Raw genomic sequence first — 27,314 nt, 5'->3', positions numbered from 1 at the left:
ACACGGATCCATGTTATGGTTTTGCTGTTATACCTGATGTTTTTAGATTCACATTATATTTCAATAATGTATTTCACAGTATTTCAATATTTAATATTGAGCTGATTTTCAACGTTTTACAGTATAAGCTATAACAAGCTATAACGAGTTTCACAGCATGAGCAGTGCCATTGTCCGACCTTAGCTTTCACAACTTTTAAACGATGCAATAGGAAACCTTTCTTTGGTTCACCATTTCTGATCTATGGAGACTGCATCCTTTGTATACAGTATCATTTGAAGGATTTAGCCGCTGAATTGGGACACGTCTGTCTCTTATACGTTGGTAAACTTTCACAAAGAGGTGATGGTCAGTTTGATACCAGGGAAGCAGAAGTCTCTAATACAACAGAGAAAGTAGTCGGTAATCAGGGGCTGTGATCAGTTTGTAATTTAATAAATAAATGGATACAGAAATCAAAAACACACACAGATGAATGATTCATCGTCATTTTCGTGGAAGGTTTAGCGAATGGCACATTACTATTGCATTATGGGTAAATTCAAAGCAGAGTTTTAGCTGTTTTTTCTTGTTAGACAGGAAACTGTTTTGATCAGCTGGTGATAGTACGCATCAAGTTTCTCACCAGGTAAAGCTCAAAGCACTATCTTTCAGATGTGAGGCTAAATGTTTTGAAAAGCTGCTGTCTCCCAACAATAGAGGAGCAAGCACACCTGAGTCAGCTAGCCAATCAGATGCCCACCTTAGAGTGTTGGGGAATGAGGTGTGGGGGAAGGCTTATATAAGTAAATGCTTCAGAGGGCTGATTCATAGTGAAGGTCCAGTGAAGGTTGTCTGTTGCTATGGAAACACGTCTTTCTCTCCCATCTCTGCGTTGCATGTGAAACTTTCAGTTAAATCTACTCATCTAGTCACACTATCGAACTAATGCTAACTCAGCCATTGGTTCCACCCCCTGTGAGATAGGCAGGCGATGCTGTATATATGTGTGTCCATGCATGAATGTGTGTCCAAATCCTCAGTTCATCCTCAGAGCATTGGATGCTGCAGCCAACAGTTTTGTTTCTGGCAATGCACTCTACACTAAACCCCTTGGGCGTCCAGATTCAGTCCTGAAAATGAGACAGAAGGAGCAGTGAGACACACTGTAGTTCAAAGATTCCATGGTATTATTCTCAGAACAGACCCTGAGACTGATATTTACAGTGTGGAGACATTTTTATTCTTAGATTATCACTCTGATAATGTCTATGCTAAGCTAGTTAAGAAAAGAGCAGACTGATGTTAAGTGCATGCTAGCATAGCTTAGTATGTTAGGAAAGTGTAGCTCTGTAGCATTGTGCTGTGTGATCAAACTGCATATTTCAGAGTGGCCTTTTATTGTGGGCAGTCTAAGGCACACAATATTCATGCTGTCTAATCAGCACCTTGACATGCCACACCTGTGAGGTGGGATGGATTATCTCGGCAAACGAGAAGTTCTCACTAACACAGATTTAGACAGATTTGTGAACAATATTTGATAGTAATGAGTCCTTTGTGTATGTAGAAAATGTTTCAGATCTTTAAGTTCAGCTCATGAAAAATCGGAGCAAAAACAAAAGTGTTGCGTTTATATTTTTGTTCAGTGTAAGACATGCATGTTAGGTGATTCCAAATTGGTTGCAAATGTTGTGGTTAATTGCTTAAAGTGCATAGAATAAAATGCTCTGTGTATGAGTGAATGAAGCTTGCCGTTTTTTAACCTTTTAACAACCCTTCTGTCCTCATCCCTTGAACACACCATTACAGAAACAACAACATTCAAGTTACCTGGTTGTGATCAACTTCTGTATCTCCAGAAATCACAATCCTCTTTTCTATTCTGGTTTCAGAAATCCCCCCTTTTGCCATCTGAAGAAGAAAAGGGAGAAACATCCAAATTCAGTCAAGTGTCTTTATCTTTCATATATGTCTTCTATGCCCTACCTTTTCTCAGGTTTTTAATGCTGTTTGCAGCAATGACAATATTACCATGGTTTGCAGTGGGATTTCTTAGGTTATGGTTTTACCTTGGTGACACGTGTGGGGCTCATGTAGTAGCAGTAGTGCTCCCATAGTTATCATGTCATTTTGTTGATGGGTGTGTGGTGGTATTGCCATGGCAGTAATGTAAATCTTGCGTATTATGGTGGTACCTTGGTCCCGTGTTACCTTGGTGATGTGAGTGGTGGTAGGGGTGTTGGAGGTCTCGGTAGTGTAGGTCTGTGAGCCCAGCAGCAGACCAGCAGGAGTATCAGATTCTGCTTGGCTCTGAAACAAGTATGAACATCAGCCCATGAGGAAGAGTAATAACCAAATACCAGCACATTTTTGTACTGATGAAAAAAAAATGTTGAGGATAAAACACAAGATGTCAGTCTGGGGAAAAATATTTATGTATCCATCTATTTCTGGTACTACTCATATTAACTACACATCTTTTGATTGATTAAACTACGCAGTAAACTTTTACATCACTTCAAAGTAATCCTCTGAATTCTTTTCACCTAATTAAATAGTACAAACTGACCTCTTAACCCTGGAGAACCCATGGGGTCAAATTTGACCCCATGGGTTCCCTAGTAAACCAATGGGGTTGGATCTGACCCCATTGGTTCTCCAGGGTTAAACTAAACACTTAGTCTTCCTCATTCCCAGAGTGTTATATCTTCCTCATCAATGTTACCTCTTAAAAGAGGCAAAATTGAACCCTTTACAGCCAGCACCAGCACTGGTTAAGACATCCTGAGGTCTCAAACTGAGCGTTCTTGCCTTTATCATCTTAATATTCTGAAACAGGAAATGCTGAGCTAAAAGGGGGTCTAGTTCTTAGCCAATGGTCATGCTCTAGTTTACAAATGAATGAATTTTGTCTTCACAAACTAGCCACTGAGCCCATAAAGTCACCAGGAATAAATAAAATTACTAACATTAGGAAGCAAGAGAGCCGAGGGAGGTTTTCCCACAAACCTCTTTAAAACCACTCGTAAACCTTTTTGCAGTCGAATGAGATGTTGCTTGGTCTCCAAATTAACTTCCCTTTCAAGACTCAGAAGCTATGCCCATCTGATATACAATCTATGTTTTAAACAGGGCAAAATTAGGAAAAACGGGAAAGTCGGACTAGAGTTTGAAAATATATCAAACTCTCGTCTGACTGACATAATATTTCGATGTATTCATGTGAACAGAGGGTAGATTAGATTTTAAGGAAGAAATGGGCCAAAGGTCACTGGGTCAGGTGGGGTAGGTGCAGTTTCAGGGTGGTGAAATTGGGCAAGGGTAACTAGTATAGGAGTCGCAGATGCCATTTAGGCAAGTGTCTCAGGTGTTACCTCCTGTAGTGGTTTGAACTCATCGTCATCCCTGTGGGCAGATGGTTGCATCTGATGGGCCAAGTGCCTGGATGTGGGATGGAGTAAAGAGGGCGGAGGGGAGTTTTCTTCAAACTGCCACCCTCCTTCATCTTCCTGTGAGTCGTCTGAGTCTTCGTTGTCAGTGTAATGCAGAGTCCCAGGTGTTTGAGAGTCCAGGACAGAGCTAGCTTGCTCCTGTTCACAAAAGCTAACTGCTGTCTTGTTGTTAATGTTATCCTGATTAGTGTCATTAGCGTTGGGGGCCTGAGTCTCTCTGACTGCAGCTTCGATGGCCTCCTCCACTGCTGCCTGTACCAGCACACTGACGGCATCCTCACTAATCTCACTAGCATTGTCATCGCTAGCCTGGCTGCTGGGCTCGTAGCTAATATCATCATCATCATCACTTGTTGGACTATTAGCCCGACCATCATTAAAACTGTCACAGGCCCATTGCTGTGTGCTATCATCAACACCTGCTGGGTTGGCTGGTAGATTACTAAAGGGCATGCCCACATGACTTTCTTTTGCTACCTTTTGCTGGTCCACCATTGCCTCGTCCTGGTCATGTGGCTCTGTCACCAGCATTATTGTCTCCACCTTCTCTGAAGTCTGAAAAACGAAGTGAAATCACAGAACATTAGGTGATTATTTTAACAAGTGATGTCTCCTTGATGATAGTGCTGCACATGTGTGTCATTCTGCTGCAAACCGATTTGAAGGACTGATGTAAGTGGCAGTTCTTTGTGAATTGAATTGAACGGAACTTCTCGAAATACAGAGGTTAAGCAATATTTGGTGATTATTCATAGAGTAGGAAATGGAAATGACCCCACCAGAGTCCAAATGCTGGTGGTGCTGGAGATGGCATGACATGGACATAACAGGTTAGCTATGGCATAATATATGAAAAGAGTATCGACATAACTAACTGAAAGGAGTATGGTGTAGAAAGGGCGGAAAGCTGTTGAAGGCCAGGAAATAGAACAGAAAGCCTACGATGAAGGTTTGGTAAACTGCCTGCCAGTTACCCCAGTACCCCTCAAAACTTGTCCATAGCACTATATGTGTGTAGAATTTCACCAGTTATAAAACAGCAAGGACCAGAACTTTAAATCTGTGCATAAACCTTTTTCAAATGAAACTGTGACCAGCAGATTGGGTACTGAGGAGCCTCGACTGAGTAAGTGACACACATGACTTTACTTGCTTACATTTAAATTATGTGCCTCTGATATTAGTTTTGAACAACCACGCGCCACTGCCAGCTAATTTTATCAGCGAGATGGACTGTACACTAAAGTGTGATGCAGTAAAAATCTGAATATGGGCAAGCTGGAAAAGATTTTGCAAGTTGTTTGCAGTGTGGAAACACAAGTTTGTGAAAGTGAGATCAGAGAATAAGGCAATGTAGGATTTTGAAATTTACAACATAGGTCCATCTTCTAAAAATCTCAGATGAATTCGAATTTTAGTGACCTCGACCTCATGGTGAAGGTTCTTTCAGGTACATGCACTAGAAATCTTAGACCAGTTCAAATCCTGGTGACCTTGACCCCAAGGTAAAATTCAGGGGTCAAGTTTTCTGAAAATCTTATGACTGGAATAATGGAGGAGGCTGAGGCGTAACACTGGCAGTCACTGTTATTTTTTAAAATGAAATTAAATTCAGTTTTATTTACATAGCCCCAAATCACATAAATGGTCACCTCAATTTACGTATTTCACAGAGCTGTGAGACCAATTTATGCTCTTTAACAGCACAATTACAATTCTTACATATAAATAAGTCATGCATGGTCTAATAACAACAAACCTTTGTCATAGTCTACGTATCAAAAGAGCTACAAACAGGTGATCTTTTAATTCATTTGCTGGAACGTGAACACTGAGATGAAAAATGTATTCTTGAATTCTTTAGAATTAGACTCTTAATCAGTGCTAGTTATGTGTTAAGCTCGAACTAGTTAAACTGTGCACTTCAGGATCTGAGGATTTTAAATTAATTTTTTTAACTTGTAATATTTTTGTGAATATGTAGCCTTGAAAATGAAAGGACAGCTTAGAATAACCAGAAACCACTGAGGTGAGTATGAAGAGGGTCAAGCAGCTGCTACAGGGTCATGGAGCAGATCGGTATCAGGGTTGTTCTTTATGATCTTGCTAGAGGATGCAGGGGAGTGTGGCTGTCTTGCAGGGATGTCATAACAGCCTGGAGGACATGAATCAGATCAGTACTGTTGGTGAAGGGGCAAGGAGAACCCATGCTCTGCTTATGTCCTTAGTGTTAGAACTCAGACCAATAATTGTGGCAATGGAGGGTTCTTGAGAAGCTGAGATGATTTGTTGCTCAGAATGCACAAACATGGAGACTGAAACTAGCTTTTGAAACTGTAAAGCATTGAGATGGGATGCTGGATTTCTTTTACTGGCTGAGAGAAGCTGCAGTGAGGAGAACTGATTGTAGGTTTGACAAGATGCGGTGCTGGTTCTCATACATAAGAACATTGAGATTAAAACCACAGAGAAAAGAGACTTATTAACTCACAGAAGGCAGGCAATAAAATACCTGAAAGAGGAGTTAAAGAGAGCCAGACAAAAATACAACTGGACAACAAGGAAGACAGCTAGTGAAAAAGGCACCTTGAGCAGGTCGTGTTCTCTGAAGGTTTGTTGCTCTCTGGCTGATTTCAGCAGAGCTGTCAGCTCAGGAGACATATCATCAAATGTAGGTTTAGGCTGCACATATCAAACACACAAAAAACAACAGTTACAGTGAAAACAAAGAAGAAACTTGTAATTAAAAGTCTCAAAATAAAACTCCAGCCATGCAGGGGACACTGTGGAGCCATGGTGGGCTTATTTAAAATAGCCTTGAATTATGTTGATATTTTCCTATCTAAAGCCTCCTTGTCTTCCTGCCTCAGTTTCCAAAATGCATCCGGAGGAGAGGACCTTGATGGAGGAGCTATGGGTAAGAATGTACAAGTATGTCTTTGTTAATTATAATACCACTGTTAGTGGTATTATAACAATGTGGAAGCAACTGGCAATGACAGCAACTCTGTGTTAAAGCAAAATCAGAGATTCTCATAGTGCACAGAGGTCGCCAACTTTCTGCAGAGACAACTAGTACAGACTTCCAAACTTTATGTGGCCTTCAGATTAGCTCAAGAACAGTTCATAGAGAGCTTAATGGAATCTCTGGAGTACCAGATGGAGTGGTGTAAAGTGCATGGTCTCTGGAGTTACAAATCACACTTCTCCATCTGACAATTTCAACTGATGAGTCTGAGTTTGGCGTTTGCCAGATGTGTTTATGGTGTGGGGTTGTTTTTCAGGTGTTGGGCTCAACCCCTCTTCTTAAGTAACTCTTCAGACATTTTGGACAATTTCATGTTCCCATCTTTATGGGAACAGTTTTTGGATGGCTTGTTCCAGCATGATTGTGTACCAGTAAACAATGCAAGGTTCACAGAGTGGATGAGTGATTTTGGTGTGGAGGGACTTGAATGGCCTGCACAAAGTCCTGAGCTCAACATGACAGAACAACATGAATTAGAGTGAAGACTGCAAGGCAGTCTTTCTCATCCAGCATCAATGTCTGACCTCACAAATGCACTTTTGGAATAATGGTGAGAAATTCCCATAAACACATTCCTAAATCTTTTGGAAATCCCTTTTAGAAGCCAGGCTGACACAATGTCAGAACTCTGCTGAGCCAAGTATTCCTTTAGCCTTAACTCATGTAAAACAGCTAACTGATCATCTGCAGAGGAATGGCTTATTTGAAGAGTTACAGTTTCAGAGCTCATCACAGCACAGAAACAGCTCTACTGAAGGTTACAAATGATCTTCTTATGGCTTCTGACAGTGGACTCATCTCTGTGCTTGTCCTGCTAGACCTCAGTGCAGCATTTGATACTGCAGACCATAATATATTATTACAGCGATTAGAGCATACTGTAGTCAATATCTCTGAAATTAGAAACATCCCGTGTCAGAGTGATGTTAGGCAGTCTTTTAGGCTAGACTACTGTAATTGATTATTAACAGGATTTCTTAAAACATCCTTAAAAAGTCTTCAGTTGATTCAAAAAGCTTCAGCAAGAAAACTGACAGGGACTAGAAAACAGACTGGCTTACTTGTGGTTGCTATATTAAGGCTTATTAAGGCTTATAGAAAATATTAAATTACCTTTAAAAGAACATGAAACAGAGTTTGTCCTGAAGATCTATATTATATATAGCGCTTTTCTACTCTTCTGAGCACTCAAAGCACTTTACACAACTTGTGCATTCACACAAGCACATTTTTTCTAGGTGCTTTCTAAGTAACATTCACACACATTTATACTCCGATGGATGCATCGGAGAGCAATTTGGGGTTAGTATTTTCCCCAAGGATATTTGGCACGCACACTAGGGGAAGCCAGGAATCGAACCACCAACCTTCCGATCAGTAGATTACCTGCTCTACCATCTGAGCTACAGCCACCCCTTTGGGAAAGTCAGATGTAGAGCAAGCCATCTATTAATTGAAAAGCTGGTGGCAAATATCCTTGGGTAAGTTATTAACACCATGTTGCTCTTATTCATACATTAAAGTGTGAATTTGTAAATGTAAATGTTAGAACTTGTACATAAAAAACAAATGCTGTTGTGAATGGGTGAATAAGGGATGTTGTACAAAGTGCTTTGAGTGCTCAGGTAGAGTAGAAAAGAGCTGCATAACAACCAGTCCAATCGTTATTTACATTAATAAACAATGAAACAAAAACAAGACAATCCCCACCTAACTAGTTCTTTCTCTTCCAGTCTTCATAATCTCCCCTCAGTTCTAAGCACTCCTCATGAGGCTTCTTAAACAACAACGTTACGGGATTAACAATTAGTTTTGACTTTTAAATAAAAGGATTACGGGTAACTTCAGAATCCCTAAGTTTGCTTTAAGAATAAGTCCAATTTGCTCTAAGAGAAAAGTGTCTTTGGCTCAGAGTTGGACACTTTTTTTTGTTCCAACAGAATTAATTGATCAGTAGTGGTTCTCTTATCTAAAGTGTGCCATGGCAACATCAGTGGAACTGAACCACTTTGGTGACAAGGTTAAACTTGCATTTACCTTGCTAAACTTCTAATCCTGCTTTGTGGCACATGCCTCATGAAGTACTGAGACAACTTATTATGAAATCTCTCATTGTGGTGGATTTGTGACTTGCTGTCTCTTTGCTTACACCTCGCATGGACAGGAATGTTAATAAAAAGGCAGCAGCTTCCAACAAAGTAAAAAAGCATTACAAAGTCAAAGTAACCAACCAAAACAGAAGTGAAAAATAGCAGTAAAATGGAGTTAAGCCACACCCCCAAGCTCACTAAGGATAAATAAACAACAACAAACAGAAGAAAACAACTAGAAAGATCAGCTTCCTGTTTTCCATTTTGATCAAAGGAGAAGACACAAAATGGTTTCTGGGAGGAGGTGAAGCAAGAAGCTGGGCAGAGTTTAAACTGAACACTGCAGCTCACAGGTGCCGCTTCCTGGAGAAGAAGGAAACCCAATCAAAAACAGAGAAGGACCAGCACCACTAGATTGGATAAGCTCTGTTGTGATTGATTGCTACATACTCACTGACCATCTATGGCAGACAATGAAATAGGATGAAAGCACTATAAAAACAGTAATATCAACATGTCACACTTTTCCATTTAAGTTTTATAATTTAGAAGATTTGTCAGCATCAGGACACCGTCGCACATTTCTTTTAGATGGGTAGAGGAACCTGCTGGAATCATGTAATCTTTAAATAAGAAAAACTTTTGGTTTTTTAAAACTACCTGTCAGCAACAAGAGTCTAAGACACACATTACGTGGAAATCAGCTAATGCCACAAAAGATGCAAAACAACCAATCACAACAGAGCAGAACATCCATTATGATCTAATCCAGCATCAATTGTGATTAAAATCCTGTAATCAATTTTTTCTGATGGAAAATCAACTTTTCTGCAGCATCTCCTTTTCAGACTACCAGGAGACCTAGTTCACCAGGTGGAGATCCTGGTCTCCTGATACTCTGGTCCCTCAGATATCTACAGTCTTTTGGAGCTCAAGACATTCAGTTTGAACTAGCTCAGACGAGCCAGTGTTAAGCCACGCTTCCTGTGTCAGTGCTGCAGAGGTTAACATTTTGCTGCCAGGTTGTTGTTTTCATGCTTGTTTTCATGCTGACCACCAACCAACCAATCAGCATACCACTGCTGCCATGAAAGGTGATTTCCTGCCAGAGATGGGGCTTAGCTTGTCCAGTGAGGATGTAGGGGTGGCAGGGAAGGACTTCACAGAGACTCTGGCCCCACAGAAGTCGAGACCTTCAGCCGCACTAATCATTTGTCTGTTGTCAACAGGTGGCAGGTCCGGAGGTGAAGTCGGAGTCTTTACCTCAGGGATGGCAATCAGTGGTCCCTCTGTGATGTCATCGTCAGCAGTGAGCTGTGAAATGTGTTGAACTTGTTGGCAGGGTTTGACACTTGCTGTTGTCATGGTAGCATCAGAGCTGTCATCCATGATCGTCATGGTAAAAACCCTGCCAGAGACTGTGCAGTAAGTCTGCCCCACTGTGTAGCTCTTCTTTTTGAATGGCCGAGGAGGAGCTTGGTTTGACATGAACCCGCCCTCCTGGAGCGCACAGGTAAGCAATATTAAATAAGCACAGACTCAGCAAGAAATCATGTGACATACGAGACCAGTTTCCTGAGCGCAAAAGAAAGATATAGCCATCATGACAGCAATAATCCAGTCATTTTGGACTTTAAAGCATAACACCTGATTTGGTTGCTGCCATATTTCTTTGTTTTTCCTTTGTTTGATTGTTGCTAGAAAACAATATTTACCAACTGCAGGTGTCTGTGAACCCAGTGCCACAAGATAACCCATCCATGACTGTCTCACCTCATCGGGCTCAAGAGGTTCAATCATTGGGGAGTCATCGACCCTTCGGAGAGGTGACGAGGCCAGACGCTTCTCCCACTCTGTCATTCCTCCTCCTTCTCCTTCTCCTCCCTCTAAAAAGGAGCGTCTGAGGGCGCTGATGGTGCTCTGAGGTTTCTGCATCTCCTCAGGACTACCCAATGTTCCCTAAAGACAGGGCAGAGAGAGAAGGGGAGATGTAAGATGAGACAGAAGACATAAGTGAGGACAGAAGAGGGATCAACACATGGTAATATGAAGAAAAAATAGTTCAGGTGTTACCTGAGTTTTCAAATCTTCATCTTGGTCAGACTGTCAGATAGATAGGTAGGCAGAGAGACAGGTTATGTTAACAAGTCTTTCCACAATGGAATTATTAACCATACGATCACAGATGTGTACCTCAGTAGCTGTCAGGTCTTCGTCCACAGCAGTATCAGTTAGCTCAGTCTGAACAAAAAAAAGTAAGTAAGCAAAAAAAAAACAAACGTTTAAGTTGAATTATCAGTGCAAATATAACCTCCAGATCAAAACCAGTTAGTTCGCCTTCTGCTGTGAAATGAAGTGTGGTAGGATCTGAAATAGTTTCAAAGAGCAACTTGCAGGTTTGGGACCTCAGAGGGAAAATTAAGCAATGAGGCAAAAATGCACATATTGAAATAACCCTTTTAAAGTTGTTTTTGTAGCAGAGTTTCTGTCCACCTCTGCTTGACTGCAACAGGAGAGAGAGTAGCTGATGAGGTTGATATCAGCAATAGGAAATGGGTTTTTCTTAAACTGTGTCTCTCACCCACCCATGACACTAGTGAAAGAACTACACCAGCTATTAGTATCATACAGTTCTGGCTTCTAAATTCTAATCAAGGCTTCATACACCCAGGAACTTAAATTAACCGCGCATGTATTTCTTTCATGACTGAAACAGCAGCAAAGTCCTTTCTTCCCCTGCACAAACCACCAAATAACTCTCTTGCAAACCATGTAAAATGCATGTGTTCACTTCCAAACTGATTCCTAACAAATATTATATGCAAATAAAGAGAATCTTTAACCTGCAAGCTGCTCTTTAACTGAGGATTCAAGTGGTAAAAACATCTACTTTTGTAAAAACTAAATATAAAGTTGAGCACATAGAGAACTTCAGTAGGAATGTCAGATTATTATTACGTTTGTATTATATGCATATGTATTTTTCTCATTTTACCAGCTGCTGGGAGTAACACAAACACAATTTAAGGAGAAGGATGGCACCTGTATGGGGTTAACACACCATTTTAAATGTTTGTGGCCTTTCATGGTTTCATGGTTCTGGGTGATTTTGACCCAGCATTTTTAGTTTCTTGTATTTTGTTACTATTCTGTATCCTATGTTTCAGTTTAATTCTGGTTAAGAGTTTAGTGTAGGTTTTGTTCAGTGTCTGTGCCTGTTGTGTTTCCTGTTTTACTTTGAAAGTCCGTGTCTCATGTCAGTGTGTCTAGTTTTGCTTCCCTTGTCTCGTGAAGTTTGATTTCTCCCAGCTGTATTTAAGCCCTGTGTTTTCCTTGCCCTGTGTTGCGTTGTACTCACATTATTGTTTCGTGTTTCTGTTTGTTTCCCAGTTTCTAAGTTCCTGTCCCCAGTTTAGTTTCTAGTTTTGTGTTTGAAGGTTTTGGTTTATTTTGTAAAGTTTATTTCCCATGAAGAGTTTGTTTTCCCAGGATTAAAGCTGTGTTTAAGGTGGATCAGGGTGTAGGTGCGTCCTACACTCTACCTGCCACACAGCACAACATGAAACATGGCGCCCAAAATCTAGTTTTTCATACAGCAATAGAAAACTGGTCAGATTGGGTTGACAGGTGAGACAATTACTTTGGTGTCTATTTTCTGAGGAGTGAGAGTACTCTGCTGTGAAATCTCTGTTTCTTTGGTTTCCTCTTCCTCTTCCTCTTCCTCCTCCTCTTGCTCCTTTTCATTCACATTCTCCACTTCCTGCACCTCCTCAACTAGGGTGACATAGTAAAAAAAGAGAAGTTTGTGCAAGGTTTTAGATAATTTGACAGATTAAGTATCTGGTTCAAGATCAACCACAGACATTGTTTCTTACCTTGAACTTCACTGCTCTCTTCCATTCTCTTCTCAGGTGTTACTGTTGTGATGAGGTCACTGATGGCGATGGCTTTAGATGCTCCATACAGCCCAGAACCCATATCTATATACACACACAGAGAAGTGCGCCAGCCCTAATGTCATCACAATAACATCAACAGGTACAACAGTAAAGACAGCAACCACTATGATGCTCATTCAAGCTGTGTTTGTTCTCATCAGCAGCAAAGCATCACGACTTCTCTGTCAGAGTAATGGCACACTCAGCCAATTAACAGCTCAGGGTGCATGCACAGTAGCCGGGGCCAATCAGCATTCAGAACCACCACCAAGCCATGACCGCATATTATTTTGAATATCATGGCTCATTGAGCTCTGTTAGCTGTGTGGTTAATGGGGCTAATAAGTAGCGTCAACATAACCGTGCACTGAGACTGATAAATTCTGTCAGATAATTATCTGGACATCAAAATATTGGCAACAGGTTTATTTGAGCGATATGGTTGTTTTACCTTACATGTGACAAACATGTAATACTTTTGCATTCTGCTGAAAACAGGATGCAAGTCTGAGGGCATGTGAGCAGAATGAACAGAAATGTACAGCTGTTATCAGGTGTATCAGAGTGAAGCAGAGTAACCAAGTACACGGCATTCCTGAACAAGCTGAATAAAGCGATCGGAGCCCAGTCACAGAACAGTACCACAGCAGCCAGTAGCAGTGCAACTGCAGTATTGAGCACTACCTGTGTGAGTACCACCATTGACTTTTGGGGAAGCTGTGATGGCTTGAGAGACAATCGGAGAGGAGGTAGGTCCAGTCTGTGAAGCTGAGAACCAATCACAAACTGGTCAAATACTGAGGAAGAATGAACTAATCAGTCAGTGCTGAACCTAAACATAAGGCTAATGGGTTAGTGAGGTATGCTAAACCTAGAGTCAGAGTTTTTAGCGTCAGGATGGTTGCTTGTTTTCAACCTGGCTAGAACTCTAGAGTAACTTATGCTGAACAAGTGTATCTTTATGCAGGTTTATAATGGCTCTTTTTTTGTTGGGAGTATATAGGAAACAAAAACAGGATATAAATACAATAATATACCCCCATTTAAACCAAAAAAAAGCAAAAAAGATTTACTCCTGGGCTGTACATACAAATTACACTTTTAAAATTATGCAGTAGGCATAGAGCCAGTACCTAACAGTCTTCTTCATATAATTCATTTCAGTCTGATTGAAAGAGCGCCAATTCACAACAGCTGTTGACTCAGTGTCCCACAATACTGAAGAGAAAACTCCAAAGAACAGACAATCCTAAGTGAGCAAGTACTTGGTGACAGTGTGGAGGACGAACTCCCTTTTAACAGGAAAAAACCTCTGTCCGAACCAGGAAGGGCAGCCATTTGTCACAAACAGTTGTGAGGTAAGGGGAAAGTTAAGAGGGGGGAAAGGTATAGGTAGTAAGCATAAAACAGAGTAATAGAAACTCACAATACAATGCAACAATGAAACCCATTATTCCAAATGACTTGCTGGTCATGAGCAGTTTGCTACTGGATTGAGCAAAGGATGTGGCCTCACCAGTATTTACATGGTGAAATTTGACTGTGGCTCACTGCATTTGTGCGACAATTGGAAAGAAAGAATGACATGGAGCATACACACATAGAAAACATAGACACAAACCTTGGTTCAGTTACTTAACCAGCTGTCAGCACAGTGCATACTACTCCACACAGAACTTTCATAATACTGATCATCTCCGACTGGGGATTTTGACTTTGCTGAGCTAGCTAACACAAAAAAATATCCATATGTTTTTGTTATGTGGCTTCACAAAAATCCAGTAACCAAGATTACAATTAATACTTATAAAACAGCGAGTACCATATTCATATAAATGGACAATGTTGGTATAACATTAAAAAATATGGACTGACCTAGTTGGCCTTGGAAAGAAAAACAAACTCATAGTTCAAATTCCCCATTCCTCCTTTGTAGTACAGGTCTAGTACTTGGAATATTCCAGTAAATACAAGGAAAAATTTGACTTCCAAACTTGGTACAGTTGGATGCACTATTGCCACTAGTATTACTACTTGGACCAGTATGATACAACTAAAGCTATAGTGACCAGTTCTCTCATTGCAAACTGTTTACAATGCGCAATACTAATAACCCATATCAACCCTGTTAGCACTCTGGGAAACATAACTGATGCAGAATTCACGAGTACCTCCATCTAAACTGCGGCTCAACATGCTCCTCTTGCTGATACATCGTGGGAAATGCGGTGCTGGTCTGGATATCTGAGCACTGGCTCTGCGACTCTGAATCTGAGTCCGACCGCTGTAACGAAACTTTGAACCCAGAGTCAGGAACTTCTTAGGAGTTTCTTCTGGTGATAATAGCCTGAGAGAGGAGAGACACACAGGGAAGAGAATAAGATGGAGATGAGCAAGGGGAGATGAGATGAGGAGAATTTGAAAAACAAGCACACAGACAGGGTGGAGGGCAGACCAGAGAGAAGTAAGGAGACAAAAGATGGCTGTCACAAAACTGATCACATGATTTCTGAAACAAACCACACGTTGTGACATGATCTTGACTGACCTGAAAAAGGAGTGATGTTCCACACACACCTTCCAGAGTCTCTTAGCAGCTCTATGGTTGAACAGCTTAAAACCAATGGTGGACTCAAACTGCTCGAACTGAAGACGGGGAGAGACAGATTATTTATCAACATCTTAGCTTTAAAATAAACCCATCAGTAGGTGTCACTCTTGCACATCCTATACCAATATCACTAAACTAAATTCAGACACATTTTGAATGTGATGTCTGAATAAGGTGGGGTGTTTCTGGTTTACAAGCCTCTACAACATTCTTGCAGGTCTGGAGCAGTAACTCTGGACAGGGAGACTGGAGGCGGGGTTCCTCTTTTCAGGAAAGAGGCCCAGAGAATGTGTTCCAAATTTCAGGGGATCATACTTCTTAGTCTCCCTGGAATAATCTGTGCCAGGGTCTCAGAGAGGAGTGTCTGTCCATCAGTTGTAGTGAGTGATTAAGAGCAATGGGTGTGGACCAGCTCTTGACCTTACTCAAGTGTGCACAGGAGTTCAGCGGTGGCTGATGGACTCTGCCAGAGCTGCTCTTTGTCAAAGATTCTCTTTGTAATTTTTATGGAAAGAATTTCTGTGTCCAGCCAAGCAGCAGAGGATGGTCTTAACCATGGTCTGTGGTCTAGTCATCATATGATGAACTTCAATTAGCAGTGAAGTGGTGTGTATCTGAATATAAACCACACTGGTGAGAAACATCCAAGATTAAGGCCCTGGTCCTCAGATAGAAAACGGTTCCACACCCACTCTGGGTTTGGAGTGAGTGGAAGAGTTTTATCATTTTCAGCTCTTTTTTTTGTGAGGTGGGAAGAGTGGAGGGCGGTATTGACAGACAGAAGGATCTGCAGTAATGTGAACACTCTAATCTGCTGTTGTGGTGATGAGAGCGCGGTGTTAAGGCAAAGTTTTTGATTTACTGGTTGATCTACGTTCCAGTGTTCACCTATGGTGACAAGCCAATAAGCTACAGATACAAGCAATGTAAACAAGTTTTCTTTGAAGTGTGTCTGTGCTTAGCAATAGGATGAGCAGCTCAGCCACACTTGTTTATTTGTTACCAGGTTAAAAGTGACTCCCACATTGCGCACTGTGCAAACAGTTTCAGTCAGGATTTAGAGTCCACTGAAATACAGAAACAGCACTAGAGAAGTTTACGAATGACCTAATTCTTTTTAAGCAGGAATACACAGCATGTTTATTTTGCCACTCCCTGAATTTTTTCAATCTTTGAAAATTATGTTTTTTGCTAATTAATAATAATAATAATAATAATAATAATACATTTTATTTGAAAGCGCCTTTCAAAACATTCAAATTATTATGTTTATGTTTTTTGCTAATTATGAGACATAACCAAATGCTATCAACTCAAGACCATTTATTTTAGAAAACTGTTGTAAAAATAATGAGGAAACAGTCTACACCTGGATATGAAATGGCTTATCATTCAGTTGTCAAACTATACTTGAGCATTTTGCAGGGACTAAGTAACATTACAGAAACATTACGCTGCTGAAGTACAGCATAAGGGTCAGTGTAACATAGATATATCAACATAGATGTATCATAATACTCTGTTTAACAGTGAGTGAAATAAAGCCACCTTGTGGCCAGTCATCAATGTGTGTTCTTACCTCTCCTGGTCGGATCTTGATGTAGAAGTTGTTTCTTTTGTACGAAATCTTCAGGATCTTTGGCCATGAGAACCTGTTGATCCTCAGTCTATCTCTGTAGACCAGCAGACCACTATTGCACACACCCAGCATAATGGCCACACCCTCTGAGTCCTGCACAAATACACAAAAACACCATGGTTCCCAAACTAACACAGAACTCTCCAGTCATGTTTATCATTGTAGATGGATCCTAAAACCAAGAAAGTGTTTTAAAATATTTTCGGGCACTTAAATTGGGATTGAAATAACACTTTTGGGAGAAATGAATCGTGTTTATTTGGGAAGCTATTTGAAGCAGTAGCTAAACATCTTTCTAAGTCAATTCCAGCAGTCTGTATTACATGAAGATGCAGCATCACCAGTTTGATTTAAAAAAAAAACCCAAAGCTTAGAAAATTTGCTTATTTGGTTTTTTTCAATGTTTTTAGAGGTTCTTATAATGCCGCTGGTATTTTCCTTTTCGGTGCAGGTCTGAATCTGAGTTGAGCTGTTGAAATCTGCGGTTCTCAGCTTCTGTTGAAACTATAGCGTTCAAAACTTCTTTAGATTGCAGTTCTATTCTGGACACATGAGAGATTTAAACTGTGATCACAGCTCTGAGAGAATCAGAATATCAAGGGTTACATTAGACAAGCAGCCTCAGTTTTCTCAGTTGTGTCTTTTAATCAGCACTACTTGATGCTTAAAATGGGTGGGAGCATGGGGGTGGATTTAAGGCTTACTGTGAAGTCAGGAGCTGTTTATGAATAACTAACTCTACAAAAAAACAGTAACATCCAGATGGAAATGTTTGGATTAACACACACATACACATTTAAAATACAACCACATATAAACACGCCTACACACAGGAAAGAGTCTTACCTCTGACTTAGCTGAAGACAGGCAAACAAAGCCGCTTCCTATCATCTACTCCATTCAGACAGACAGACAGATGACAAACAAATAAAAAAACAAAACAAACAAAACAAAAAACCGAGCAACAACAGAACAGCTGGTCTAAAGTTATACCAGTTTTATACCATTACAACACCATTGTACATAAAAACATTAAAGGGTAATGCTACCGTCCCTGCAAGCGCTAACCATCAGTGTTTAGCTTACTGTCATTCAGTGCAAGCAAGTTTCTTCATCTTTGTGGTGCTCTTTGTTTAAATGAAGCTGCTCACTGATCACATGTACATGCACCACTTATAGCATGTTTCCATCAAACAGGATATCTTAGACAGGTGCACCTATCTCCTACGGAGCATAATAACACCATGGCAGCAAAAATTTAAGCAATGACTTCAATGATATTTAACAACTGGAAAAATACAACAGCGCGGGAGTGACGACTTTGTCTTTTACAGCCCACAAAATTCTGATTTTGTGAAGCAGGTCATTTCATTTTACACGTTATAAATTTACAAAAGAGAATTCACAGACGTTGCAGCCTTGCTGGAGAAAAAAGCTGAGTGGTTCTCTCTGTTTGTCAAATGGTTAATAAGAATACAGGAAAATGGTAAAATGAATTATCAGCATGTGCATGGACTTCTGTGCAAATTCACATCCAGTCTGCAACACGTTTTTATTAACAACCAGTCACACAATTTCTTACTTAACTTACCAAACAACGTACTAAGCCTAAAGGCCCTTCCACAGTAGAGTTACTGGGAGAGTAACTTTTGTTAGAAATGTATAGACTAAAACTCTCTGGGAATATTCTTTGAATGTTTGTGTCCACAGGTACATTTGAGCCATAGACCTTGGCCAGTATGTCCAGTCATTTTGCAGTTTTTTGCCTCATCTTCATATTTGAATCCACTAATTCTCCACCATCAGCTTCAGAAGTGTGCTCTTGTTCAGATGCTCTGCCTTTACTTCTATGCAATATTAGGCAGAGTGTCAGTGTTTAGCAGTCATTGGCTACTACATTTTTATTTATTTTCCTATAAGTGTTTGCAACATATGAGATCCTTGCTATCGTTCTCCATTATATCAAAGAAACATGTAAAAAATAAAATAAAATAATGTAAATGGTAAAGTCAAGGGGGAAAAAAAGGCCTGTTGTTCTTGCATCAAGATTGGCCGAGGCTGGACACCCATTGAGTGGAATAGGTCCCAGCCCCTCTGCAATCCTGAAATAGATAAGCAACTATGAAAATGGATTGATGTATGAATGACTCGGGAGAACTAAGTAAGTCGAGATGGATTCAATCATCCAAGATAAGTGCACATGCTCGTGTCTTATAATAAATCCTGGAAACCATGATCAACAATTCTGTGATTGCAGGATTTGAGCTTTGCCTCAGCAGAGCACAAGCTCCATGGGAAATAGGATGAATCATGCTAAAGGTGGTATAAAAAACAAAGGCAAAAACAAGAAAATTGGGGTGACAAAAAGTAACAATAAGATGAAAACAGTCATTATATAACTGAAATTAATTACATTTAATGGCATTTTCCTCTATAGCACAACAAGTATAAACTGCTGAAAGAAAGGGAATGTTTTTTTTCTGGTAACATGGTGAGGATATTACAGCACGAGCACCTGATATTTTTTTTTGTTTTCATATGAAGTTGGCTTGTGTTTTTCCTTCACACATACAAAGTGATGAAAAATCTGCACAGGCCGACAGTTGTTCTTCCTGGAGCAAGGCCTGTTGTCCCAAAGGAGCTATGGAGGAGACAAAAGCTGGAGCTAAATGGAGAGCTAAGAGGAGCATATATCATCATGGGGATTGTACACTCACATTTCCTGCACCGTGGTGTGACCTTTTTTTTTTTTTTTAACAGAGAGTTAATCTGAAGAAATGTGGAGGGATGGCACTAGCAGATAAACGTGGTATAATTCCAGACAAGTGCGGCAAAGCGATTACTCTGTGGCCTGAATATTGAACTGCTAGCTGTAGGATGCAGCCATATTACTTGCTGTGGGAATTTTCTCCTGTCATTGCTCTGGCTGTTTGAATTCAGTTTGAATCAATATACTGGCTAGATTCCTCCATCAACTGGACATAGAGGTCATCTTCAAAATCCTCCAAAACTGTAGCTGCACTAAATGGTAACACGCACGCACACACACACGGCAAAATGACACAAAATGCAGAGAATGAAATCCATTCTTCAAAAATGTCATTCTGTGATGTGTGTTTCATACACAGTGAATCAGTGGAAAACAGCCTTGATGGAAAAACCATTACTGTCAACAAATATGCACACACATGCATACAAACACACTCACATGTAATTGACTCTTGACAGGAACTGGGCCATCCATATTGATCAGATTGTTGGGTCCAGAAACCAAAACACACTGTGTGCTTTCATATGTTCATTCAAGGACGAACACAGTCTGAGCACATTTAATAATCGTGGGGTCAGGATAAAGAAGACGAACAGTGCTTCAATCTAGTCGAATCTGACAACTGACATCAGTTAAAATTAACGGTCAAAGCCTCTGGATCCTAGCTTGACTACCAGTAGTTAAATCTGTCATTTTCTTTCACATATACATGTTTTGTTCAGTGAAATCAATAAGTGTTTTGCACCTGACCTGGGAATCAGCTGATTCTACACTGCTTAAAACATTAAATAACCACTTTGAAAACACATCAAATCTCAATATAAAAAATAAAGCATGCTGGTTGTCAGTTACTGATAAGGCCTGGGTAATGTGTTGGGAATGAAAGGATCAGCCTGCAGAGGCCTGAATCCAAAGACACCAGGAAAATCAAATTCTGTCACATAAGCTCAGGATGAACCAGCTCTCATCTGTGAAAAGCTAATACCAGCGGTGGCCCTGCCAGTTCTGGTATTCTGTGGGAAATGCCAGTCTCCATGGTACTGGGCAGTGAGGACTAGAGGACGTCGGGCCGCCCTCGTGACAGCCTCACCCTTTAAGAAAATGCTTTCTAAAGACCTGAACTAATCATGAATTGCTGTATCACTACAACATCTATTAAGAATATAATGTTGACACTTGTGTATTTATGAACTGCTGGAGTCGTTCCATTTCATTTGTAAATGCTTCATGATGCATAGCTAGTCCTTGTCACACAAATACTAAATAACTGGTAGCTGCCTGAATTATCTATGACTTGCAATATTACTAAGTATTTATAATACCTCAATTTTATCTGTGTGCAGGTGGAAACATGCAGGTTTGGTATAGATTACCGATCACTATTGTGATGATTTAGGGTAGAAACTAAGTTGTTGCTATTTTTTAAATAACAGGGCTTACTGTCAACAGAGTGTCTTTACCTTTGCATGATGGAGGTCGACTCCATACATGGAAAGTTTCTTTACATTTTCCAGGAAATGCATCTCTGCTTCAGCTGGAGTCATTCCTCTAAAAACACAGTCATACACTTAAAAAATTTTGCTGCTCTGAATATTGACACCGTTTAGAAAAAAATATGTGCGGTGAAAAACCTGTAGGTTTTGTGCAGCTCTGTGATCTTCTCTTCCATTTCTTTAGTTTGATTCGGAGCAAAGCACAATTCACTGATGTAGTCTGCACCACAGTCATCTGAAATATGTAAACAGACGAACGAGCGGTCAGAGTGAGAGAGAAATGTGGACAGAGAGGTCACAGTAGTATAATAGGGCAGAGTGAGTACCGGGATCATAGTCTCCAAGCTCTGATTGGACTGTGTAGGAGCCGAGGATGGTGTGAGTTGCAAACGAACAAGGAAGACGACCAGAAACTATATCCTGTCTGAGCTGGAGACACAAGAAGTACCTGAAGGCAGAAAAAATTATCAGCGTCATCATACATGGAAACAAGTGAGACATGCACTATAAAGCTTTGATTGACAGGTGTGTGAGCCTACCTGGTGATGTCCTCAGACAGCTGTGCAGGATCAGGAGGGTAAAACTTCACATTAAAAGAGAAGTTCCAGGGAACACCTGTGAGACAGACAGCGATGAGTTGTATAACACACAGGGTTAACCTGCCGAACTTGCTGTGGGACCATACTGACCTCTGACCTGCTTCTTCATCTCTTTTCCTGGATCCAACCAGTTCTACAATGAAAAGGTCAGAGGTTAGAAAGACAGGTGGAAGACAGTAAACAGATGGACGGGTGGACAGGTACCTTGTTATTGTCAGCATCTCTGAAGGACAAAGCAAAGTAGTCTCTCTCTAGCAGGTTTATGTGTTCACAAACCTTCTCAAACAGCTGCAGACCTCGAGCTCGTTTCTAAGCACAGACAGAAATGGGTCAGTGATTTTACTGTTTGTCATTTTGGGCTATCTCCCTCCTGATTGTTATTTCTGTTGTGATTTATATCTTTTATCGGTACTCCATCTGTCTTCACTTTTTCCTCATCTCCATGAACAAGCCATCTCACCTCCACGGTGCAGGTGAACATGGAGCCATCTAGCAGGGTCACTCTGGCCTGCATTGTTCTAAAGCTCAGTGGGTTTCTAGCAGGAGAGCGAGCAATCCAGCTGCTTGACGACAGGTTACTGGCTGAGTCCTCTGCCAAGGAGCTCTGAGCTTGGGACACCCCACCCTTCTCACCCTAAGGAAGTAGGAAGTGATGTCACAGCAGTATTGATCTCATGATGTTTACTGATCCTTCTATCCTTTGTGTTTTTACCTGTTTCGGTGTGGAGTGGTTGGCAGCTTCAGGGAAAGACTCCGCCTCTGTGGGCTGGGCTTCACCTAGCTCTGTCGTCATGGTGAGTCACCTGCCATATATTAATAACATGGTTACCATAGAGTAATGGTGTGGTGTTAAAGCACGAGAAAACACTGTCTGAATGTCACATAAACGCTGGGTTCAGATATAGTAGTAATAAACATAATGTTTTATGTCGAAGAGTGGTTGAAAGGAGTAGAAAAGGACCAAATAACTGCTGGGTCATTTCGACATTTTTTTTTAAAAAAAAGGTAAATGATAAGCTGTGTATGCGACACGCTGCATTTAGCAGTAAGTAGTATAATTTTCACACTTTAACAATAAAGCTTCAGTCACTGCCGGTCAAAACGTCACAAGTTCAAATATCGGTGATGTAGGATAACCAGTCAGTGTTTTCACCAAAGATATTTCATTTACAGTCACAAGAGAAACAAGTAAACCTGATTCAAACACAAAGTTTGAATTTGATTGAATAATACCCGATTATTCTGTCTCATCAAACTGAACAGCCTGACCCCCATCCAGCTGTCAGGTGATGGTTTGCCATGGCAACATGAGGGAGCGGAGGGAGGGATTAAGGCTAAAATACAAGCTGATGTAATGTGGTTTGGAGTCTGACAGACAATGGCGATGATGTTGTTGTTTTTTTTATTCATTACTTTTATCAAATCCATAGAGTCCATAAAATTACTGTGTTAACTGGCTTGCACAGAGTGCATGAAACTGTATCCTAAATCAATATTCAAACTTAATAATAACTTGAACCAAACTAAACCAGAATTAGTTCAGACTGGATTGAGTTTATTACTGAACTGTTTAGGGTCAAGTTGTTCTTCAATATGATAACAGAAATTACACACATCATGTTTCCTGTAGGTACTCTGTATTCTGCACTGGGAGCGCACAAATACACTCCAGGCACCGCTCAAGCTCCTGCCCTTTTGGCCTCTTATTTCATAAGCGCCTTTTTTGTGACACAGATTTTTTTTAGTTTCTATTTCAATGTTTTGATATTAAATTTGGCTCATGGAATCAGTTTCTAAACAAATTTTCTTTGCATCTTGTGAAGTCCTTGTGGATCCTCTTCACTATATCACACAAATGTAGAAAATAATATTTGAATGTAATTACATGAAAAACTAACTTTGTTCCATGGTCAAAACATTTGGCCCCCGATGATGTGCAAATACTTGGACGTTAGAAATGTTGTGATCAGTGGCACAAGCAAGATGCAAGAATACATCAAAGTGTGTGCAAGTCCATGAGAAATGAGCAGCAGCATGTATTAAAACGTGAGTATTAATTAAATACAATGATAAACATTTCTGAAGCTAGACAGAAATGCATCAGTTTGTGCAATAATGCACCAACTACTTTGGATCATTTGTGAATATTACCACACATGCATAAGGACAGTCTGAACATTGAGTGAGTATATAAAGCTAGCTCCAAGTACTGGTCATTTAATATGTTCACATATTCGCTTTCTGCTGTTTATCTGGGAAACAGCTCCCAAATGACCAAGCTCCTCACGTTACCTCTAATCCTGAGCCCAGGCACTCTTTCAGCCCTTCTCATTATTTTGATTACGACACAGAGCTTGTTGAGAGTAAGAATGTAGATCAACGGGTAAATTGACAGTCTCACTTTTCTACCTAGCTCGCTCTTCACCACAACAAACTGATACAGAGTCTGCACCACTGCGCATCAGTCTTCTGTCATCTGCCACTCAATTCTCCCCACACTCGTGGCCAAACTTCTCTACCCTTTTCCAACTGAGAAACATTGCCAAAGACTTCTCCCTAATAATCACCCAAGTCACTTCTAATTTAGATACAAATGACCCAAGTGCAAGCTGGAGGTTATTGCTTGATGAAGCCAACAAAACCACATCATTGGCAAAAAACAGAGATGAGATCCTGAGGCCACTAAACCAGACCCTTGAAAAACTCAGGAAGAAATCTCATCCAACCACAGGCACTGCCACTAAGGAGTTGTTTAACTACCTCAGGGATCTTTGGGAGGCTGTGGATTAGATGATAGTGAGTCATCTACTAGTTGGAAGGTCAGTAAATTGATTTGAGTTGACTCAATTCGAGTTGTGCTAAATGACAAAGACTCATTCGGTCTAATGAAAACATGTTGGAAATCTGTCTGCATTTACAAATTACATAGAAGTTGTTTCCAAACCTTCATCAATCTCTCTGAGAGTGAGTGCAGTCTGTCAGTCAGGCTGCAGCTGGGAGGTTGCCTCCTATCGCCTTACAATCAGAGGTGCTTGTTAGTTTTGCATTAGTTATGCAAAACATTGCCCACAATGACATAAGCCCAAACATGTCTGAGACCAAGAGCAGCAGCACTCAAGGTAAAAAGGTCATGTTAGTAATGTTTTTCATACAAAGCTGCACTTTTCTCTGTACTTCGTCTACATAAGAGAGCACCTTAAGGTTCAGTATCGTGCCCAAGGGTACTTTGGCATGGAGACTGAAGCAACCAGCGATCAGGGTCAGTACATGACAGCCACCCACCAGAAAAAAGGGGTTGGTCTAAAAATACTACGCAAGAACAAGGTAACATGGTGGGAAAGGTGGTTTTTAAGTAACCGTTTAAAAAGAAAATAAACCTAGATGCAACATCTCAGGTAGAAAATATTCTTCAATTTCTGAAGAGTTAAGTTACTTTATGTATTGTTAATGTGTTAAAATAGTTATGGTACATTTTTACTTAAATTTTCCAGCACCTGGGATATTTTAGTGCTTACATTTGACCTGCACTTTATTGCACCTGCATCCTGACAAATTTACTCATCGAGTTAGGTAGTCTGTCATCAGTGAACTTATTGGAAAAGACAGAAAATGCCCTTCTTTTTGTTTGCACTGATCCTGCTGCCTGCACTCACTGATAAGACATGTTTCAGTTTTTCTTTTTCTATATTCAAAAATATCATTACATCAAATTTACCTGAATATCATGACAAAACTTTACAGCCATAACTAAGTAACATTAGTTAATAAATAAAATAGTTTCTGAAGCTAATGAGCAAGGCTCATTCCCCATGACACATTAGAAAAACTAAACAGTCTCGAGTATAATGATTTACTTTATAATGCATACCTGCACACCTTATCTAAATTGCAGAGTTGGGGGTGTAGCAGTAGTGCTATTGTATGGTGACAGCTGTCTTTAATATTGACGTTGGCGCCTGACACGAAGAGATTTTTTTTTAAAAGCACTTCAGTCCAACATAGTCATTAACCATGACCTCACAAATAAATACATCATTTAGTTTACTGGGTTCATTAGAGGTCACATTAATAGCAGAGCTGTTGCACTAAATTCGAATAGTTTACACAGACCGGTGTACCTAATAAAGTGACAGATTTTCACAATATCAGCTGATTCATCGAATCTGCTGCCAGCATCCACAGACCCACAGACACAGAGCCTAAACCGGGTTTGTTTAATATATCATATTCATTCTGGATCAATTACTGGTGTAATTTCATATAAAAAGATTTTTTATATCCTACGGCGGTTTTTCCGGTGGACGAGACTGTCCAGGCGTGTTTGAGTCTTTGTGGTCCTGCAGCAGGAAACAAACACACACCCTGAGCTGCAGTGTGATGAAGTACTAATGATGCTCCTTCGCGCTGTCTCTCTTATCATCGATAACAAACTGCTCATGGCTTCAGTCACTGATCACTGAACAGTAATCGCTATTCTTTCTCCCTCGCTTAAGTAAATCATCCCGTCATCTTTACCTGTCCTGAGCAGGACGCTTGCCCTCTTCCTCCCGGTAACGGACAGCTTTTTTTCTGATCACGTCATCTCTTACTACGACACACCGTGTCGCCTTGGCGAACCGCTGACGTCAGGACGCAAGGTGCTTTCAGATGTAATTTGTTTTTTAAATAAAGATGAAAACAGTGTTACGCCGAAGAGTACGGACCCCCAAGAGTGCCAAAATAAAAGAACTAAATACATCATTAGCCCTTTATTTTCCAAGATTCATATAATCCTAATATCATCCATTTTAACCATTTTAATTTTCTATATAGCCCGAAATGGTAAATAATAGGTTAGGAAATTGGTTAAACGTGTTGTTAATTAATTAAAATTGAAAATGAATAACTAATTGATTAAAAGCATCAATTTTATTTTAAAAAGATGTAAAATTATTTCGCTTTTTAATTCTTATATATGGTCCCCGTGCTGCAGCGCTTCTTGGATTTATTTTTATCCGACAACCTCACCCATCGCTCTGCAGTTGCTCTTCCTTGGGTGTTTCTCAATACCAGCTAAGAGTTTGTACTCCTTCCTGCTTGGAAAGTGCACTCAGGAGTGCAAACATCTGATTATAGGGGGACTGTGAGACAGTAGTATAGTAGAGGATATCAGCTCAGCTTTACTGTGTGCTTTACTAGTTATTTAAAGTTTTCCAAAGCCCCACAAAGCCAAGCTGGCAGCACCCACCAGCTCCCAGTCATTCCCCGGTTGCACCGCTGCCAACACCCAGCACCACATCCGCCCCACCTAGAACCAAGAGACGACACAGCAGATGCAAATATGGAGCCCCTGCATAGCTGCCACAGCACCTACCCAACCACAGCAAGCTAACCCTCATGGAGACACCAGGAGGCACACCAGGCCAGCCCCCACCCCCAACACACACAGAGGTCCAACCCCCATAAGGACTGGGAAGCGAACAGCAAGAGTAAAAGGGTTAGAGACGCAGGGGGCCGACGGCACAGTTCCACCTGATTGTGTGGAGGGATTGGTGAGTTGCATTATCAAGGCAGTTGGGGTAGAGGAGAGCAGGCAGTCAATACACATTATTGACAGTCAGATGGTAGGGTCTGTGCTGCAGTGACAGTTCAAATAATTTCATGATGGACTGAAGCACAGGAAGCATGAAACAATTCAAATAGCGTAATAATCAAATATGCCTTAAAATAAG

The 27,314-nt window shown here is 40.5% G+C and overlaps 1 protein-coding gene across 5 annotated transcripts; it reads right to left on the bottom strand.

The window, feature by feature from the left end:
* Positions 1–407: 407 nt before the first annotated feature.
* On the bottom strand, positions 408–26,225 carry epb41l3a (erythrocyte membrane protein band 4.1-like 3a). Of its 5 annotated transcripts, XM_084938763.1 has the most exons (24): positions 26,119–26,225; positions 22,316–22,406; positions 22,064–22,237; positions 21,808–21,912; positions 21,694–21,736; positions 21,544–21,619; positions 21,331–21,452; positions 21,143–21,239; positions 20,972–21,059; positions 16,682–16,834; positions 15,040–15,137; positions 14,663–14,838; positions 13,176–13,259; positions 12,429–12,533; positions 12,194–12,327; positions 10,747–10,794; positions 10,627–10,656; positions 10,327–10,512; positions 9,631–9,867; positions 6,022–6,117; positions 3,913–3,990; positions 2,195–2,293; positions 1,814–1,894; positions 408–1,113 (listed from the first exon to the last, which is right to left on the bottom strand). In XM_084938763.1, exons 2-24 carry the CDS (start codon positions 22,394–22,396, stop codon positions 1,108–1,110), a joined length of 2,397 nt encoding a protein of 798 aa, XP_084794889.1. In that variant the 5' UTR covers positions 22,397–22,406; positions 26,119–26,225; the 3' UTR covers positions 408–1,107. The 5 variants fall into 5 exon arrangements, with proteins under 5 accessions (XP_084794889.1, XP_084794890.1, XP_084794887.1 ...); XM_084938764.1 differs by lacking the exon at positions 9,631–9,867; XM_084938761.1 differs by lacking the exon at positions 13,176–13,259 and having other exon boundaries at positions 9,631–10,053.
* Positions 26,226–27,314: the final 1,089 nt, after the last annotated feature.

This window comes from Perissodus microlepis, chromosome 9 (assembly GCF_051167445.1).
Source record: "Perissodus microlepis isolate ML-2025 ecotype Zambia chromosome 9, ASM5116744v1, whole genome shotgun sequence".
Taxonomy (NCBI): domain Eukaryota; kingdom Metazoa; phylum Chordata; class Actinopteri; order Cichliformes; family Cichlidae; genus Perissodus; species Perissodus microlepis.
This window is presented reverse-complemented; position numbering and strand designations above follow the sequence as displayed.

Coding starts and splice junctions, on each gene's coding strand:
- epb41l3a (XM_084938761.1), bottom strand. CDS start 22,396: ATGACGACAGAGCTAGGTGAAGCCCAGCCCACAGAGGCGGAGTCTTTC. Junction 21,737..21,807: donor GAGATGCTGACAATAACAAG/GTACCTGTCCAC, acceptor TTTTCATTGTAG/AACTGGTTGGATCCAGGAAA. Junction 21,620..21,693: donor GATGAAGAAGCAGGTCAGAG/GTCAGTATGGTC, acceptor TCTGTCTCACAG/GTGTTCCCTGGAACTTCTCT.